Source organism: Hibiscus syriacus, unplaced genomic scaffold, assembly GCF_006381635.1.
Source record: "Hibiscus syriacus cultivar Baekdansim isolate YM2019G1 unplaced genomic scaffold, ASM638163v2 tig00012104_pilon, whole genome shotgun sequence".
NCBI lineage: Eukaryota > Viridiplantae > Streptophyta > Magnoliopsida > Malvales > Malvaceae > Hibiscus > Hibiscus syriacus.
This window is the reverse complement of record NW_024062265.1, coordinates 241,147-261,027: the sequence shown is the minus strand read 5'-3', so window position 1 is coordinate 261,027 and position 19,881 is coordinate 241,147. Positions and strand designations below refer to the sequence as shown.

General features: G+C 36.3%; 2 protein-coding genes and 1 long non-coding RNA gene across 3 annotated transcripts; 2 read left to right on the top strand and 1 right to left on the bottom strand.

Moving 5' to 3' along the window:
- Positions 1–440: 440 nt before the first annotated feature.
- LOC120205057 lies at positions 441–7,691 on the top strand. The gene is made up of 10 exons (XM_039205001.1): positions 441–522; positions 607–767; positions 4,757–4,936; positions 5,169–5,261; positions 5,572–5,754; positions 5,838–5,940; positions 6,031–6,216; positions 6,305–6,813; positions 6,902–7,281; positions 7,371–7,691. Exons 1-10 carry the CDS (start codon positions 441–443, stop codon positions 7,432–7,434), a joined length of 1,941 nt encoding a protein of 646 aa, XP_039060932.1. The 3' UTR covers positions 7,435–7,691.
- Positions 7,692–8,373: 682 nt separating this feature from the next.
- LOC120205096 (N-terminal kinase-like protein) lies at positions 8,374–15,222 on the bottom strand. Its single transcript, XM_039205033.1, has 21 exons — positions 14,978–15,222; positions 14,769–14,867; positions 14,059–14,210; positions 13,816–13,888; positions 12,942–13,064; positions 12,298–12,406; positions 11,965–12,044; positions 11,691–11,772; positions 11,151–11,290; positions 10,975–11,085; positions 10,782–10,898; positions 10,567–10,656; positions 10,379–10,432; positions 10,200–10,274; positions 9,961–10,036; positions 9,763–9,862; positions 9,599–9,668; positions 9,442–9,515; positions 9,173–9,282; positions 8,778–9,035; positions 8,374–8,662 (listed from the first exon to the last, which is right to left on the bottom strand). Exons 1-21 carry the CDS (start codon positions 15,101–15,103, stop codon positions 8,394–8,396), a joined length of 2,388 nt encoding a protein of 795 aa, XP_039060964.1. The 5' UTR covers positions 15,104–15,222; the 3' UTR covers positions 8,374–8,393.
- Positions 15,223–16,642: 1,420 nt separating this feature from the next.
- On the top strand, positions 16,643–18,363 carry LOC120205037. Its single transcript, XR_005523997.1, has 2 exons — positions 16,643–16,859; positions 18,145–18,363. It is a non-coding gene; the product is annotated as an uncharacterized LOC120205037 (long non-coding RNA).
- Positions 18,364–19,881: the final 1,518 nt, after the last annotated feature.

Here is a 19,881-nt window from a genome sequence, read left to right as displayed (position 1 = left end):
ATGCATCCAACTGCCATGGAAGTTTGTCTTGATAACAGTCATTGAGTACTTCATAGATAGCTCAATCAATGAATACAACAGATCATCATCCTGCTTAAAGCTCTTGCTTTTCTGGGCACTCTTAGCCTAGCTTTAATTTTAAAACATATTTTGTTTCAATTTTTGGTTCCCGGTAGATACATTAAGATTGAATCATTTTAAAAATAGAATTATAATGAAGTGAGATGATGTTATCATGATGGAAAAATATTTTTTTATTTTAAGAATTTTGATATTAATATTTACATATAAAGTAAATACTAATTTTTAACTAGATCCAATGGAACCAAAATAAAAAATTTCCTTATTTTATTTTCTTCCTTCATAATAATAAAATCAGAACTTTACCTAAAGAATTGAATATTTTAATGGTTCTTAACTGGATTTCACTGTTTACTTACATGTGGAACACACGTGCAAGTTTCTTTTATATGATCCCATGGTGGGTTGCCACATCACCACCCTCCCAATACAGGGGGAAAGGTGTTGGTTCATTTCCATTTCTGTTTTTGGAAAGGGTTAGGGTTTACTGTCTTTTGATAGACTTATTGTTTCATTGATTGATAGTTGAACTCGAAGCATCTGTCTTGTGTCTTAGCTTGAGACAGAGAATCAAAGATGATATTCTTCTTCTTGCCTGGAAAAAAAGGAGAAACAGTGTTCAAGCAGTTCTCCATGAGACAGAGCAGAAGGAAGCAAACAAGAACCCATTTGGTAACTTTATTGAGGTAATGATTCTCAGCTATGGACTTGATTTTTCAAATTTCTGTCGAATTTGGAACTTGAGGTTTTGTCTTTAAAGTAGTGTGTAGTAGCTAGGTTGAAGATGATGCACTCTGGCTTCACATTCACATATCCTTCATTTCAAAATAAGAATGTCCCCTTGTTTTTAATTTTGTGTTATTTGCACAATGGAGACAAAATTAGTATATAGCATATGTCTTCGATCCCGGGACTTAGATAAGTTGATTTTGATTTTTACCGTTACTTTTAAGAGATGACATCTAATGGATTATGTGAATAGGGATGTTGAAACATAGGAGATTGAATAAGAACATACAATGTGTCTTCGATCCCGGAACTTAGATCAGTTGATTTTGATTCTTATCGTTACTTTTAAGAGCTGACATTGAATGGGTTATGTGAGTTGGGATGCTGGAACATAGGAGACTGAATAAGTACATAACATGTGGCTTCGATACCTGAACTTAGATAAGTTTGGTTTTGATTTTGTGTTATTTGTACATGAACTTAGATAAATTGATTTCAATTTTTCTTTTAGGAGCTGACATATAATGGGTTATGGGAGTAGGGATGTTGAAACATAGGTGAATGAATAAGTACACAACACGTGTTTTCGATCCTGAAACTTAGATCAGTTGATTTTGATTCTTACCGTTACTTTTAAGAGCCGGCATATAATAGGTCATTTGAGTAGGGACGTTGAAACATAGGAAACTAAATATGTACATAACACGTGTCTTCGATCCCGGAACTTAAATCAGTTGTTTATGATTCTTGCCGTTATTTTCAATAATCCACATTTAATAGGTTTGAAATCGGAATCATTTCATTAAAAGTATACTCTAAAATCTTCTATGACATAGTACGAGAGGATAACAAATACTATCATCTGACTCGTGTGTCTAGACATAATCGATTTGACATATTAATATATCCATTTGAACGCTCATATTTGACATGAAGTCTTGTATGACGTATTAAGTCAAATGACACAACATCGGATAGGTTTTTGGAAGTTACGAATCCGACAAGATTAAAACTAAATAAAAATAAAAATGTGCATCTTGAAATGATTTGAAATTTGTGAACCTATTTCATAAGTTCCCATGTGAGTTGGTATTCAAATTGACACAAACAAGACAAGTAGTGTCATCACTAGGCAAGATAACAAGCCCAGAATCTCATGGAAATCAATGCAGTCCGTGGTGATATTTGGTAATAAAATGAAGAGCAGTCAAGATTCCTTTAAGCTTTGTAACTGATACTGGATATGTTTTAGTAATTCTATTATGGCAATATGCTGACATACTTATGACCTTTCAACCAGTTTGACCAATAATCTGCTTTTGTATCACTAATGAAGAAAAATACATTTTTGCCAAGATAAACTCTGCAATTTGGAACACATTCATATGGTTTATACCCTTTCCATTGACCAATAAGTGTGCCATAAACTGCTACTTGTATTTGCCATCTGTTCTATTCTACCCCTAGTTTTCTTCTTCTTCTTTTAACTTTTAATGGGGTTGAGATTCTTTTGCCATTTATTATCATATTTGAAGAGTCTTGGCCAAACTTTCTCTTCTTTGGAAGGACCAACTTTTATTTGACTTTCCAGTACTTATTTTTTTCAATTATTACAAACATTTATGGTGAAGCTTTTAGACACTAAAAATAGTGTTAGATGATGGTGAAGTTGTCATATGTACATTTAATAATTTAATTCCATTAATTTGCCTAAGAAGAATATCCATAATGGGAACATACATCAATTCACTAACCTTGATAAAGGGTAACAATTTTTCTTTTCTTCTCTGGACTTATAGCTGAATATTGGGTAAGGGTATTTTTATTTTTTTAAAAACCTTTATAGAATGTGATCGGATGTTTATATCTATGTTCGGATACGGATACTTAAAAAATCGGAAAAGAAATAAAAATTTTCCTTCTTAACCAGAAGTTAGTCCATAGGATGACTCATAAAGAGGATTAAAATCTAAAAACACTGGCAAAGGCTAAGAATACTTCCATTATAGTATTTTATATATGTACATATGTAGATTTACTAAATTCAATTTGAAATTTAAATACTTTAATTGTGTGTTGGATAAATTTCCTTATTTTACTCCAATGTCTGTTTTTAACACACACAAAAATCGAATATTTTCAATTTACCAAACTAGTCCCGCCTTTATGCATAAAATTGCAGTTGCACCACAATTTTTGATTTTATGTAGCCCATCTTGCTGCTTTATTAGAGGGCTTTTTGAAGACGACAAAAAGAGTTTTTCAGGGATGCATCAGTATATGTCAAAGCCACTTTGAAACATATGTTTCAAACTCAAGTGTGGCCGTTTTTCATCTTCTTCTCTGTTCCATCTCTGCTCATTCTTCTGCTACTTTGTCAACACTTCTTAATGATCTCTTTGTTTATATGAAACGGAAAAAGAACTTTTCTTTCTTCCACCATTGTATCTTTGTTGCTCTCCTTGAAATCCTTTAATTGTCCCATCATCTCACAAAACCCAATGGCGTCGGTTTCTTTTTTATTTTGATTCTTCTCTTCAATTGTGGGGATTTGCAGATGTTGGTTTCTGCTTGTTCGACATTGGAATGGTGAATGTTCCTTGGTTGTTTTAGAGAAAAAAGCACGTTTTTTTATTTGCAGAATGGAAGATTTTCAAGTTTGTTTGGCAGCTTCTTCATCTTTGTCTTTGTCGTCTACTTCTTCTTCATATCCTCTCTCCCACCCATCATCTCCTTCTTCTTCTTATCTGTCTGTGTCATCTTCTTCTTTCTCTTCATCTACCAACCCAATTCCATTGTCAATTGACGGTGAACTTTGGCTGTTGGCTGAGAAACGAGCCCTGGAGATACTTTGTATTGTTCAACCTTCTTTGGTTTCTGAGGAAAATCGAAAAAGTGTTATTTTTTACTTTCAGACGCTAATCAGAGCTTACTGTGGCAGTGAGGTATACTCAATTTCCCTGGACTTTTGTGTGTGTTTGTGTAACTGGACAAGTTCTAGAAATTTTAGGTTCTTGGTTTTCAATTATCTGTTTAGGAACGTTGGCACTACGAGGAAAATCTTTTGGTCTTACTGGTTAAGATATCCATATAGCTTGACTGATGACTAGAAGGCTTCTATTATCTGTGTCTTGCTGTTTGGTATATACTGTATTGTCCCTTTTAATGCATAGTTTGATGAGTTTCTTTTATGCAGTGAGTTCTGAGCATGCATGTATTACACTTGTGAACATGGATATCAAAGTTATTTGCTTGATCTTTTAGAAGGCAAAGGGTATCTGATTGATATTTCCTTGTTTTGTGCTGTTCTAGCCCGACAAGCAACGAAAAAACGGAACCCAAAATCTCGGTGATTGTTTAGAAGTGTGATAAATTAAGACTGATTTTGTTTTGTCTTTTTGAGTTATACTTGACTAGCTTCTTAATGAACTTTAGTTGTATTTTTATGGTCTATTAGTGATGGTTAGTCATTTCTTGATGCTTGATTCTTTTTGAAGATAAAGGTAGCTTGCATAGCTTTGGGCTCGAGTGTTTGGCTCCGAAGAGTGCGGACGTGTGGGGTTTGATCTAGTCATATAATTAATTAACCGTTTCCTTTAACGCAATTTGGCATCCGTTCTCGAACCTAATAGATCGTCCTTTTAATATCACTTGCTTTCGTGGAAGTAAACTTGGACTATAGATATAAACGGATTGAGCTTCGTAAATGCTTTTACGGTTAAATCACGTGCCTTAGTAAATGCATCTCGCTCGGTTTGTAAATCACCTTTTCTAGGTTGAGCTATTCCGTAGTGCATATATCGTTTTTACTCTACAACAATTTATTACAAATTTTCAAAGATTCAAAGGAAAATAACCATCGGAGAGGATCAAGTAGCAGTTCGATGTATATTTACATTTTTTTTCATTCTAATGCAGTACTTTTACCTTCCCATTTGCTTTTCAGGTGTTCCCGTTTGGCTCAGTACCGCTAAAGACCTTCCTCCCCGATGGAGATATTGATTTGACTGCGCTTACTCAATCAAATATGGAGGAAAATCTGGCACAGCATATTTGCAGTATCCTACAAGATAACCGGCAAAACCCTGGGTTCATAGTACAGAATGTTCAATATATTCCTGCTCAGGTTTTGTTTCTTTTGTGTGTATGAACTTATGTTTTTGTAACACAACATAACAGTGATATTCTGGCGGACGAATGGTACCGTGTTCTTTTGTTGCTACTATGCGGATAGAAAAATTATCAAATCAAGATAATGATATAGTGTTTATAGCATATTAATGTTCATAACTATTGCAGCGAATAGAGTCCAGATCATTTCGATCTGATATCTGTTTGTTTTTGAAATTTTATGTCAGGTTAAGATAGTGAAATGTACCGTTAACGATATACCGGTGGACATTTCTTTCAATCAAATGGCTGGTCTATCTGCGTTATGCTTCCTTGAGAAGGTATTGTCTAATCTTACCGCAAACATCTTGATCGAGATAATCCAAATTCATATAATTGACTATGTAACAGACTAGAGTCAAAAATATAATTCTAAATGATATATTGTTCCAGCATTAGTATTAAGTCGTTAGATGATCTTGGTTGGCTACCTAGCGTTTTATCCTTGTTTTCTGTACGGACTACGAACCAGCACAGAAGTCGATTTAGCTTTTCCTTTTTTCCTATGTAAATGTTTTAAGTCTTTACTCTTTTCCGGATTTGAGAGAAATTAATGTCTATCTTTTCGCATTGGAACGGTTTGATTTGCAGGTCAACCAACTTATTGGGAAAGATCATCTTTTCAAGCGCAGTATCATCTTGATCAAGTCCTGGTGTTATTATGAGAGCCGAATTCTCGGTGCACACCATGGCTTGATTTCTACATATGCATTAGAAACGATGATCTTGCACATCATTAATGTCTTTCATTCATCCTTATGCGGTCCACTATCGGTGAGTTATTCCTTCCCATCTAGCATTTCCCCTTATCATCTGCCGAAATTTGGGCAACGACACCATTTGTATTTTGTTTACAGGTCCTTCACAAATTTTTGGACTACTACAGCACATTTGATTGGGCAAATTACTGCATTACTATAACTGGTCCACTTCCCATATCCTCCCTTCCTGCAGGTTTCGGTAAGTTCTAAGTAGTGCATTATTCTCGATTCATGTAAATCTAATCGGTTCAGTTTAAATCTAGTTTTTTTTTTCTTTGTAATTTTGCAGCTGGGACTCCAGAAACCGATGGGGATGAATTTCTGCTTAGTCGGGACTTTTTGAGGTATTGCAGAGAATCATATTGTGCTTCGCTGCAGTTCCCTGAGGTCGGGGACAATGCTTTTCCCGTCAAGAATATGAACATCGTGGATCCTTTGAAAGTACACAACAACCTAGGCCGAAGTGTTAGCAAAGGTATAATGACTTATTTCGAAATGCAAACTGGGTTTCGATTGTTCTTTTTTATAAAAGGACACTATTAAGCATGTGTCGTCGTCGGCAGGTAATTTCCATCGAATAAGATGTGCTCTTATCTATGGGACACAAACGTTCGGGGAAGTCCTGATGCTTCCAGGTGAAAAGATGGGTATAGGACTTGAAAATTTCTTTGTTAATACCTTGAATCGGAACGGAAGAGGGCAGAGGCCGGATGTACAAGTTCCGGTGCATGCCTTTGGCACCGGCAAATCTGAAGTTTCTCGTCTGAGTGGTGACTTTGATGTTTACTGTAATGGTCTACTGTATAGCCAATGGTATCATTACTATGCATTGAATGTTCCTGTCATGCCAGCAACCACTGTATCGTCGCCTTCTCAGACACCAAAGCATGGTGCATGGGATGCCCTACGGTGGTTTGTTAGATGCAAACGAAACACTTTTTATCGTAAGGGAACGAATTTTTTTATCCCGAGATTACAATTCGCTCATCCTTTTGCACTCCAGTTACCAGCTGCGTATGGCATCGACAATATGACGAAGTCGAGAGGAACAGGCACTTACATCCCCAACATGGTACGATAGTCTCGACGAATGATCTACTTGTTTACTATTTAGATTACTGACCTAAACTGAAACCAAGATTGGTCGAACATTTTTGCAGGCACGTCAGTCTTATGGCGAGATGCAACCATGTACAAGTAAAAGAAATCACAAGCCGTCGAACTCACCAAAAGAAAACGACCCAATTGAAAATGGCCGTGGAAACGGCAGTCGCCATGATCTTGGCCTTTCAACAGAACAATTCCCTCCTCTTCCATCCACCAAAAGGACCGCAGCAGCTGGTCCATCTCGTCCTCCAGCGTTGAAGAGTCTGGTGCTCAAGAACGGTGGCTCTCAATGCTTATCAGCTATTAAATTTGGTTGTTACGAGGGTCCATTGCCAGCAGGAACGCATTCGTCACCACCCTCACTAAAAGATCCCAAGTTATGCATCCCCTCGGTTGAAAAGCAGAAACAAAAGGATCTTTGCGAGCGTAAAAGGTAAAACACGTTGCAGGAAATTCGAGGCAGCCGTCAGTTTTCATTTTCCCTTTGCTAAACTGCTATAACCATGTCCGTGTATGCTGCAGGGCTCCCGGAGAACCGTTCCAGCTGCAAGACAATGAAGACTTCCCTCCTCTACTACCTATGTGAACAAACGTTCACCGGAGGCTGCAACTGCGAGTCGATTGAAGGAACAATCAACGAATGAGAGTGCGCCAACCGTGGTGCCGTAATGTTGTAGACACAGTTTTGCTTAACTTTCTGTGTAATCTAGAGGGGGACAGAAACCAGTTATGATGGACTTTGTTTATCATAAATTAGTGTTGTATGGTGGCTTTAAACAATCACCAACTGATAATAACCCTTCCCTTTTCTAATCTGAAATACAGATTTTAGTTTGATCATCAGTTTTTTTGGATATTCCATGCAGCTAGGGATGAGGGATTACATGCATGATGCATAGTCATATGCATAACCTCATACATGGCTGTGTTTGACGTCTCCCATCCCATGCATGCCATTCATATGCACTTCATTTAAACTATAATTTAGTTTTTGAAAGTTTAAATTTCATCCTCAAATTATAACTTTTACTCTAAATTAGTTCCCAAATATTTTGAACATTCCAATTTTAAACTATACGTATATATTAATCAAGCTCATTGTTAATAAAATTGTTAGGCCAAATTATATTATTGGCACGAATTAAATTATTTTTAAATTATTTCAATGGTTAAAAGAATCTTTGTTATTCTTAGAAAATAAAAAAGTACAGGTTCGAGCACTAACAACTGTAAGGATGATTGAGCGTTTAATGTCAAATAATTGAGAGTATTTAAAACATATTAATTATAGATAAAAACAACCAATAGATTAATTATAAGTGGAAACAGTGAACTAAAAGGGGTATAAAATGTAATTAAACTAGAAAAAGTTAAAGGTCTCAAAATTTATTTGATTTTAAATTTAATAAGGTCTCAAAGAATAATTAAACCGAAAAAGTTAGAGTTTAAATCTAAAAGGACCTAAATGAGAATTGAACCAAAAAAGTTAGAGCTCCCAACATCATTGTAGCTCTGCATCTAATTGCTAGTAACTTATTAGTATTACTACCCGGTTGAAGATGTTCGCTTCCTCTGTGCACCCAATTTTGGTGCAGCCGGTTTAGTTCCTCTCCCTCTTCCGGCCGACAACGGCTTCACCTTGGTCGTCGGAGGGGGAGCTGCAATGGCTGCCCAGGGATCCTCCTCCTCTGCTCCACTTGGTTTAACTTTCAATGATTTCAAAGCAACTTTTGGAGGAGGAGCTATCGAACCCCACAAGTCATCGTCTTCGCCTTTCGCCGCCTTCGTTGTACTCTTTGGTCTCGAACTTACAGCTGAGAATTCAATGAAACACAAGAGATACAAACCAATATGTACGTATGTGTGTACATGTGTGCGCGCGTGTATAATGAGATTATCCGAATTCCATAAATGAATGCACAATGTTACCTTGAGGTTTAGGCTGTGAAACCGGTTGTGACACGGGACGCTTTTGAGCTGCCTGAATGTTTGCCAAAGATGGAAACGGCTTCAGCCATTCGGGTTCGATATCGTCCCATCCGTCTTTGTCACTGTCTTGTTCTTCATGAATTCCGTTCTCGATTTCTCCCCACCCATCGGTTGAAGCAGGGTACGGAGGTTGATAAGTGAAGTCCGGGCTAGTACTTACACGGGAGACTGGTGCTGTACTTGGAGTTCCGATTCCCCCTAAAGGTTGTCCATGAAAACCAACATTAGATATGGAATGATCGAATGAACATGCCACATATAATCATGTAGAGGTAGAATGATCATGAAAACCAAAAGCATGCCACATTAGAGATGGAATGATCGAACGAACACACCCGAGCTGGCTGCCGACGTTGCGGTGGCTACAGGTCGGGTAGAATAGGCAGCAGCACCCGGAGCTTGGTCCGAAGATTTACCTTTTAGAGTCAAGGAGCTCATGGCCCATCTGCAGTCATAATCCTAGTGATCAACACCATAACAACAGACTCGGGTTAAAAAAAGGGGCATAATCTTAGCCAACAATGCACTACATTCCGGTGAAACAACCCTCTTTCGGTAGGACAACACTCGATATGTCGTCCTATGATAAACACCGTCTACTTACTCCAATAAACCGATATTTCCCGGCATTCCTGCAATCCCTAAACTTCCGGCACCGGCAGTATCTTCAGCGTAACTCTATAAAGAACCACCGAGAAAATGCATCACTATAGAATAATATAACATAAAAAAGACGATATCGATAATTTCGTAAAGTTCACCTTCTCATTGGATTGCTTCAGTATCTGTAAAAATTGATCAACTGCTTGAAATACCTTCGACCTTACATCACTGTTTACAATACAAGAGAGTGCATTTTTCATTTACACTGACAGATTATAATACCGAAGGCAGAAATAAATAAACGGATCTGCAAAAACACGACCTGTCGGGATCTATGGTAAGCACGACAATATTTGGAAGAATCCGAGTTGCAATCTCATTCGTATCGTAATAAGAACTAGTGGCGCATAGAGCCATAACTCCTGTCACAATGTAGTTTCATATTAGTTTGAAGATGATACCTCGAAAGCATTTCCGAACCCGATAATACCAGAAATTAGCAACAAACATGTATACCTACCTGCTCCTCGGGCAGGAGAGAAAGTATCACGCAGTGCACGGACTGTAAATGCATTGATCAAAACTCTCTTCCGTGTCTGCAATTTTTGAGAAAGGGAGAACGCATTATAACAAGGGGTAGTTATCGGAATTTCAAACGGAAACGGAATGAGAGACATGAAAAGAAAGGATCATGCCACCAGTAAGTGTGACTATGAATCGTAATCAAGATACTCGAGGACTGTCCTCGAACCTACTAACCCCTTCATTTAGGTAGCTTGCAATGTTTCCCAGTAATATGGTAGTATTTGTTCTAATTGCAGGCTCTTCATCAACCTGTCATAAAAATTACATGAAAACTTAACTAGTAAATTAGTAATATCATATATGTACATATATATGTATAACCCGAAAAAGAGATTGCGAAATGCGAATCATACCTGTAACTTCGAAAGATACTTCAGTAGAGAGCCTGACAAGTTACGTTGTGAAAGCTGCAACGAAAAGTAAGACAAAGCAACTTAGCAAGGACTCAAATGACAAAAAATCTAATTAGAAATCGAAATAATTCAGGAGATAATATGGAAACATATGGGAATTAAAATCACAAGATCATGTGGAACTCAACCTTAGGAGCTAATAAGAGCATGGACTTGAGAGTTAATTCCCGAAGAAATGCAGATGTGTCCGCAAATCCAGCAGCAACATGGGAGTAAACCTAGTTGGAAAAATCGAAATGAACTGTCAAAGTTCGTTATAGTATCAGGAGTTCCAAAATTAAATAACTAGAATCTGTCCGAATGAGGGCAAAACATGAAAATCACTTTGCCCCGAGTTGCTCACTTGTTCATCGACAACTTGAGCTGATAAAGATTCTCCATATTGATCAATATGCTGTAACAGAGCAACTCGAATGGCTCGGTCATTGGAAGCGAAAAGTTTTATGATTGTGGGCAGTACCTGGAAGGATAAGCCTAGTCCAGTCAGCCAAGATTACACGAATAACCACAGATTGGAAACAGAAATGGAGTATGACCTTGAGGTTAAATTCTTCAGCTGACAACCAAGAACCGATCTTCAACAGTGCATTCAAAGCATGGGCAGCAGCCGAACCATATTCAAGGGCAGAGGTTAACAAGGGAAATATCTGCAAAGAAAATCACAATGATTAGTCTTCATTGACTTATCACACTTGAATTCCAAAATCTGCACCTTCTTCAACACAATTTGGCGAGGAAGCTGCTCTGCTAAATTAGGAAGCTTGCGAAAGAAGGTATCCTTCTCAACACTATCTTTCAAACTGAGAATCTCCATGAAATGTATCGTGTCCACTAACTTATTTTGGAAAAATTCTGACAACACAAGCGTTTTAGTATTCAGTATTTCCATGAGGGATAAACAAGACAGGAGAATGAACTTCAGAAATAAATAATTTCGATTAACTTAAATGCCAAATGAAAAGTACCCCAACCTAGAAATGACAGAATGAAGACATCACATCCATTAAAACAGTATAGACTAACTTAACAAGTATAGTAATCGACCAAAAAAGTGCATAAAAACCGAGAAATTACACGATTACTACGTTGCAAGAATAAAGAACAGTCTATGGCACTACAAAGAGATCGATAACTAGGTGTTGTTGGTCGCAGAATTAAAGACTAAATATCATGCTTATAAAGCTTAACTGGACTTGTGAGACCGTTGTCAAAACTACGATAGACTCAAAGCAAAGCGCACTCAACCACTCACCACTGTTGTCTATAAGCTTCGATGTATTCAACCTGCGAGAAGGCGTGGAGCTCAAGAGTCGCTGATAATCTAGAAGCAGAGACTGGGAGACAAGAACATAGTTGGATGAGTATGAGATGAAGATTGAAAGGAATCAAAATGAAAAAAACCCTACATGCTGCATGAATACTCATGAACAAAAACACTCATAGTAGACATTAATTCAAAGTATGTCGTGTGCATCTGGGCTTAACTGGCATATTGCACGAAAAATGTCATAACAAGAGCTACAAACCTTTGGAATAGAAGAAGTGTTCCGCAGCTCCTCGGTCTTTCCCAACCTCATGCCAGAGAAAATCTCATAAATAAGACATCCTATCAAATTAATAATAAAAATGTTCAGATTGCATAGAGAACTACATAGAAAAAGAAGAAAAGAAATAGGTAAATAAAACCCATGTCTGGAAACATCGTCCTTTCTAAATAAAAGATGATGAGGAAAATACACCCAAGATATGTGACAATATACATGCTAAAAAATTAGCACAAATCAACTGATCACCCAATGAACCACGCCCACCTAACTCATTATTACACCAATATATCAAAAGAAACAATACAAACTTACCCAAACCCCAAGAATCAATAGCCCATGGTGGAGCTTTTCTGATAGCAACCCAGTCAAACTTGGCCAGCTCCATTGGTTTGTATTGTGATCCAATAAGCCATTCATATTGCTGATTAGAACAAACAGAGGATTAATTACCTAAGGCAGTTTTTACAAATAAGAAAGCAAAGTGACCTTGAGAATCCATGGAAGGTATCAGAAAGAAAGAGGGAGAAGGATAGATCTACTAGAAAGGGTTTCATAGCATGGTATGGAAAAGAAAAAGAAAAAAAAAAACTTCTGATACAGAAAGGACATAACAAAAATATTTGCACAACCATGCAATAGTACATTTTGTTTATGAAAACTTGACGCTGAACGAAATTAGATAAGCTGCAATTGTCCTGAACTAATACATGAACACATTGCCAATGCCAAAATCTAATGACTAATATAGGAGTGAAAGTACTTAACGTCATATGGACAAAAGGTACGTCTATATGTTGCATCTCTAATGATACATTCGGAAAAACTTGGGTATTCTTTAAAAGGAATTTAGAATTCATTACATGAAAACTTAAGCAAATTTTAAGATTACAATAATATATATCTTATTGAGCTTCAAAAATAATTTAAACACTTTGCTCGCATCCACACAAGCTTACCAGCATTGGTCCTGTGGCAGTTCCATTAGCCCCGTCATGCTCAGATAAAACATCAAAAGCTTGTAGCTTCCAGTCCAAGGTATGTGTTACAACAACACTTTCCAGACAAACATTGCCATGAACCTGTACCATGCAAAGTTAGTCAAAAGTGTGATCTAGAAAGAGATAAGAATTGGATAAAAGAATCCAGCCTTATTGGCAGCTTCTGCAAATAAACTTTAGATAAATGACCTACATAGAAACAACAAACCCTAAAATTGAATAAGCAAATAATATTCGAACTTAGCACTGGAGGACTAAACAGAAAGACTTGCATATTCTTCTCATGCAAGCTGCGCAGGCATAGTTTTTGTAAATGCAACATGTTTCAAAATGATTCCATTCAACATCTTTCTATTGGTGTATGCATGAGTGTACTACATTTACAGCAAAAGGAAATCTCAAAGGAAAAAACTAATAATAGTAACAGGAACTATTGGTACATCTTAAACGGACCATTGGTTTGATAAATATGATGGGAAACTGAAAAACGCAAGCACTCAGTGAGGTTCTTGCATGCTAATGCTACATCAATGGAACCAAACTCAGTCTATTTCAAACATAGAGCAATTCAAGAAGAAAATCCTTTGATTACCTTGGGAAACAAGTTTCTGCGTGTATGAATGCATGGGTGACAGAAATAATGAATGGTTTGCACAAAGTACACTCTTCACTATATCTATTAATATAATAACTGAACTTTTTCAGGCTACCATGTCAGATAAATGCCAAATCTCTAGTCACAAATATGTCATATAGAATATTAGATAACTGAGCATTTTTCAACTGTCAATAATAATGATCTAAAATGGCAGCCCTAGGTTGAAATACTTACAAGTTTACAGTCATTATTTAAAAAGCTCACGGCTTTAGCTATTTGGTGCAGACCCCAGGCATAATACTCATCTCTACCAACAAAAGAAATCACAACCCAAAATTATGAAGGATTTAAACAACACATGATGACATCCAATTGGAAAAGAAAGTTTCAAATAAACTAAAATGTATACTACACATTCTCGTAATGGAAAAAAAAAAAGAGCAAACACAAGCAGGAGTTTCAGTAAGGTGGATATACCTTTGTGCACCTTCTAAACCCAGTTCCCTGATCTTCTCAGACAATGGTGTCGCGGGCTCAGTGACGATATAGATGGTAACTTTTGTACCAGAACCATCAAAAGTTTCAACCTCGGTACTATAAAGGAATGACAAGATATTCGGATGCCTCACCTGTAAGAAGATTAGAAATATCATCTCAAATGTCAGCAACTAGTCTAACACAACTTAGACTAAACATTCGATAGTTGTTTTTACTACAAGCTTTTCAATTGTGTAAAGCAAGAGAGAAAGGCAAAAAGGGTGTGTTTTATATTGAAAGGAAATGCAATTTTGATGAAATAACACCTTAAAAAATCTAATCTTGCTCGATCATAAGAAAATGCACGAAATGATTCTCATATGAAAACAAAAACATAATGACACTAAAAAGCAATGATGATTCTCAGATTTTAAGTTACTTCAGTTGATGAAATTTTGTTCAAATCGAGATGAATTATTCGAGTTTTTGTGTAAATTTAATTGCAAATATTTATAATGTTTTGATACCGAGTGATTCCAATTTAAACTGATTTCTATAATCATATATTATATACATATATATATTCATATAAGTTATAAAAGTGTGAGTCAAGTAAGTCGAGTCAGCTTTGTCAAATCAAAAAATTCGATTTTTTCGAGTCGAGTTGAGTGGAACTAAATAAAACAATCCGATTAGAAAGAGTAGATTACAGTTCGAAGACGCTTGACACCGTTCCGGCCAGCAGCTAAACGGCCATCCTGCTGATTATTTCCCGAGAGAGAAAATATAGACACTGGAGCCCCATCATCCTGAAGGGGAAAAAACGTTCAAGATCCATCCAATGTGATCAAAGATTGAATTTTTGATATGATAGTAAGCAGAAAACGGAGAATTCAGAAGAAAGAGTTGAAGAAAGTACCTTGGAAGTGCCGCGAAAGTGAGACCAAGAGGACCAAGCGGAAGTGTAAGGGTCTCCTACGTTGTAAGGTAGATCCTTGAGGGTAGCCCCAGATCCGCCTACTACTCCTTTCAAGAAATTTAACATCTGTTCTTCGTGAATTCTGAATCAGAGACGAAGATGATGAAGATTATGATGATGATCATTGATGGGTCCGGAGAGAAATGAGAGGAAGGAGAAGAATGATGTTACACTCGGATCTGCAAAATTTGTTTAAATTTCATTGGAGGGGTGATTTTGAGAAATTGATTTTAATGATATAAATTACAAATATTTTTTTTAACTTCTAATAGTGGTTAATTTTATCGAATAAATAAAAACAATCACTCAATGTTATACGAAGGGTTTACACAAAAATAAGTATAAATTAATCTAATATGATTTCTCTTAAAATCATTGAAATGTACAAATTAACCACTTGTTCCATCTTCCTCATGCTCCATGATGTTTTAGTATGGAGCTCCATCTCCATAGGTGTTTTTATTCGGTGTGCTCGGGATATCATTGGCTCAAGCTTCGTGACAGATCGTCCTATGCAGTGTTTTAGTTATGACTGTACTTATCTGGAATGTCTTTGTTAAGATTCGCCTGTTCTGATGGAGGATTGTGCATGAGGCTTTCTCGGTTGGTCGTCGATCGGTTAGCTCCTACTAGTTTAGATGATGGTCATTGTCGCTTTTGTAGGATGCTAGACGAGATAAAGTTGCATGCACTCCGTGGCTGCATTAACGTCTGTACTATCCTCTCTTTTGATGGAATTTCTATCGTGTTATTTATCTTCCGACGGCCTCATTTCGTCGGGATATCTTCATTCATGAGGGCCGCTCGTTGCCAGGATGGCGTCTCATTGTTAGCGATCACGTGTTGCAGTATGCTTACTCTGTTGCTTCTACAGATGCTTTGTTGGTTTCAAGTTCATCCTCATCCGACTTGTGGCGTAAACCTCCATGTGACGTGCTCAAGATTAATGTTGATGGAGCACTTGTTCATGCCGATCGAAACGGCTCTATTGGTGTCATTGTGTGTGATTCGACTGGACTGATACTTTTCGGACATGCTTTCATGATTCTGGATATGTGTGTAGCAAGCGAGGTGGAAGTTGTCGGGAGCGATGCAGCCATTGTTATTGCTCAGCTCCTCTCGCACGACCTTGATTTATCTAAAGTTACATACAAATAGAAATCATTGTGCATAAACATGATCAACACAAACATATAAATGTATATATCAATGATGATTTGTTGATAAATTATCATTATTACAACTTAATCTTGATCTATCTTCGATGAATGCATACGTCTATTAATATTTAGTCCAGGTTCAAAACAGGATAACCAAATAAACACAATACGAACAAGGAGAAGCCGCGTAAAAATCTAATCTTGAGGCTAATTTGAAGAATGTTGTCAAGTTTAAGGGCCAATATGTGTATTAAAAGCAAAAGAGGGGAGGTGACTGGCAAAAAGAGATAGGTTGAGGGGTGTTTTTGAAGTGTTGACTGTTGAGGATGAAAGCTAATATCCACCGTTGATGAGAAACTCGAAGGTCCAATTGTAGGGTACAAAACAATCCCTAGACTAGAACGAACCAGAGCAACATTAAAACGTTGACCTTCAAGCATTTTGACGACACAAAATCGAGACGAAGAGATCATTTACTGCCCAAAAAGAAAAGTTAGGGTTTTTATTCTGAAATCGAATTCGTCGGGAATTTTAAGGACATGGCTGGGGAAAACGCTTTGTTCAAGTTCCTTAAGCCTGGGCTTCGTCCACAGCCCGCCGACGTTCAAGCCGCCGCCATGTGGGGCGTCGCTGCCACTATGGGCGCTCTTTGGCTCATCCAGGTTTAATTCTTTTATTGCTATTATATCCATAGAAAGATTTATCTGATTGTTTATCATCAGATTTTCTCCCTTTTATTGTATTGATTACTGTTTTAGGATTTATTCTTGTGATCAGCTTATCTTGAAAATTAGACCTTGGAATATATCTTTGCTTATATTGAAGATAAGTAGTACAGATGTGATTAAAAGTTGTCAATTTCCCCCATATTGTGTTAAAATGAGAAATTAAGTTGAATACATGATGAAATGCTGCAAAAGGAATGAAAATCCATGGACCAATCCTGTCTATCCAACCCTAGGGATCCCTTCGGTATCGAGGGATCGCCGATCGGCCATTAGAATTAGATCAGGTGGAATACATTAGTGGCCGTCTGTTTGTTTTCAGACCTGGCAGTTAGGTTGGAGAAGAAAAATCGATCGAATCAATACATTTTGTAAGTACCCTTAGATGTTGTATTGGATTTGATTTAGATTTTGGATCGGTCTAACTTTATCGACTGCCTTCATTATGTTGTTCCTGCAAATGACAATATCTCAATCGATCACTCTTGATCGAATCAATACCTCCCCAATCCCCCCTTGAACAGTGACATAAATTTGAGTTCAATGCTTTGTACCTAGATATGGTTTAGTTTAAGGGGTTCATGATCGAACGTAGGTTGCTCTAAAGCACCCATGGAGAACAAATTCTCTTTTCATGCATTGGTTCAGAGCAGTTTAATGTTGTCGTATACTTTTGCCCGCCTTTGTTGTCCTCTCGATGCAACACCCTTGTTTCTCCTAAAGTGTCATATGTGATATTGTGGTTCCAACCAGAGGCTGATATGTTTGTTTAACATTAAACATCCGATCGACTAATATTCGAAGATTACATATGAATGGCTTACGTTTGCAACTGTTTGTTCTATAAAGGTTGTAGTTTGAGCTTCATTTGAGCATTCAGTCGATTAAGTGGAACTCATTGGAAGGAGACATTTGGTTGATTAACCAAGTGGACCCTTATATGTTACTGAACTTTCGGATATTAGCACTTCGTTGGAAGTGAAAATGGTGAACGGGATTTTTTCATTCGAAAAATCCGCTTCAATACAAGTGATAGAAAATAAAATCGAACTGTTTCGGCTCAAATCATGAGTTATGACAAAGCTAACGAGTGCTTTTTCTCCGATGGTGAGTTGCTCTATGAGGGGAAGAACTCGGCTTGCATAGTTGTGCCTGTCATTGAATCTTAATGAATCATTAGCCATTGTTCTAAAATCTGTCCCTTTCTTTTTCCCTTTGGCAGCCGTTTGATTGGTTGAAGAAGACCTTTCTGGAGAAACCGGAGTCCGGGTAGAAGCGTATGGAACTTCGAAATCGACTTGTTGCGAGGATGGGCGAATCAAGGAAGGAATAAAAGTAACAATAGTCTTGTGATTTTGTGGTTTGTTGAAGAAGACCCTTAACCTTCATGTTGAACCAAATTCATGCATTCATAGAGTTCTAGTTGAGGTTCCAATTGGAATCTAAATCTAAGTGAAAATGGATGGTTTTAATATGAGATATCTGAATAAATCAAAATCATTTTTAACTAGGAAAAAGGGTAAAGTATATATATGTATATATACGGTCCCGACTATAAGGTGATGTTTAAAAGTTACAAAATAATCATTCTTAGTACAAAATGTTACTTTATTTAGTCCATCAATTATTAAAAATTATAAAACTGTCATTCGACTATTCATTATGTTTCAAACACATTTTTTTTATTAAAAAATAATGATATTTTGAGTTGAATGTTAACATGTTGGTTATGATATGATAAAATTTGATCTTAGAATCTCAAACGATTATCATATATCAGTCATCCTGTTAATGTTTAACTCAGACGACTGTCAATTTTTTTAATAGAAAGTGACGAGTTTGGAACACAATGAATGGTCGAGTGATCATTTTATAATTTTTAATAGTTGAGAGTCTCAAAGTTGAAAGATCATTTTATAATTTTTAATAGCTTAGGGGATTAAGACGATTAAAATTATTGATATTGGGTTAAATTTTTTTGAATTGGTTATAAATATTGATTATACAATTTTTGAAAAGATTATATAATTATTTATGTATATGATAAAGTGAGTGTTAAATGATTTCATGTTTAAAGATAATTAATAAAGTGTTTATATAAATTTTTTGATCTCGAGATAATATTACAAATATCTATAAAAATAATTATAATAATATTTTTATATTATTTTTTAATTAAGTTCTTGTTATATATATATTTTTATATTATTTTTAATTAGGTTCTTGTTATATATATATATATATTTAGATCGGATCGAGTTGGATGTAAATTTTTATCTAAAAAATCAGGTCAAATTTCAAGATGAATGAAATTCTTCCAAACTCGAATCAGATCACTAAGGATACAAATGAAAAATTAACATTTTAAATTAAATTCAAATAAATAAATAAAATATGACTCAATCTATGTCACTATAAGCGTAATACATCTTTATTCAAACGGTGATATTTCGACAATTAATAGAACATAGGGTAAAATATGCTTTTAGTACTTAAGCTATCAATTTGGTTTGTTTTAGTATCTAAATTTTTAATTTTCAAAATCATACCTAACATTTAGTTTATATTTCATATTAGTATTATGTCGTTAAAAACTTAAACAAACAGACTCACTGGTTGTTGCGTCTACAGTTGGCCTTCACATTCATAGGTCGATGAAACTCAAACTTTATAGCTTGCACCTTTTTGACCCCTTTAACATAATTATTGCCTTTGTTTCATCAGAAAATGTCTCAATCTCCTCAAATTGACAATAGACTCTTTGACCTCTTCATCTCGATCTCTGTTGTCAATCGTCTGGTGTGCTTAAAACTGGACCATGTTAGTCTCATCATTCTCTTGTGGTCCACCGTTCGAATTGATTGTCTGTCCATCGAAATTATGCCCCATCAGTCAGTTCATTAAGTTTTTAACGGTGAGAGTACTAAAATGAAACAAAAACTAAACGTTATGTATGATT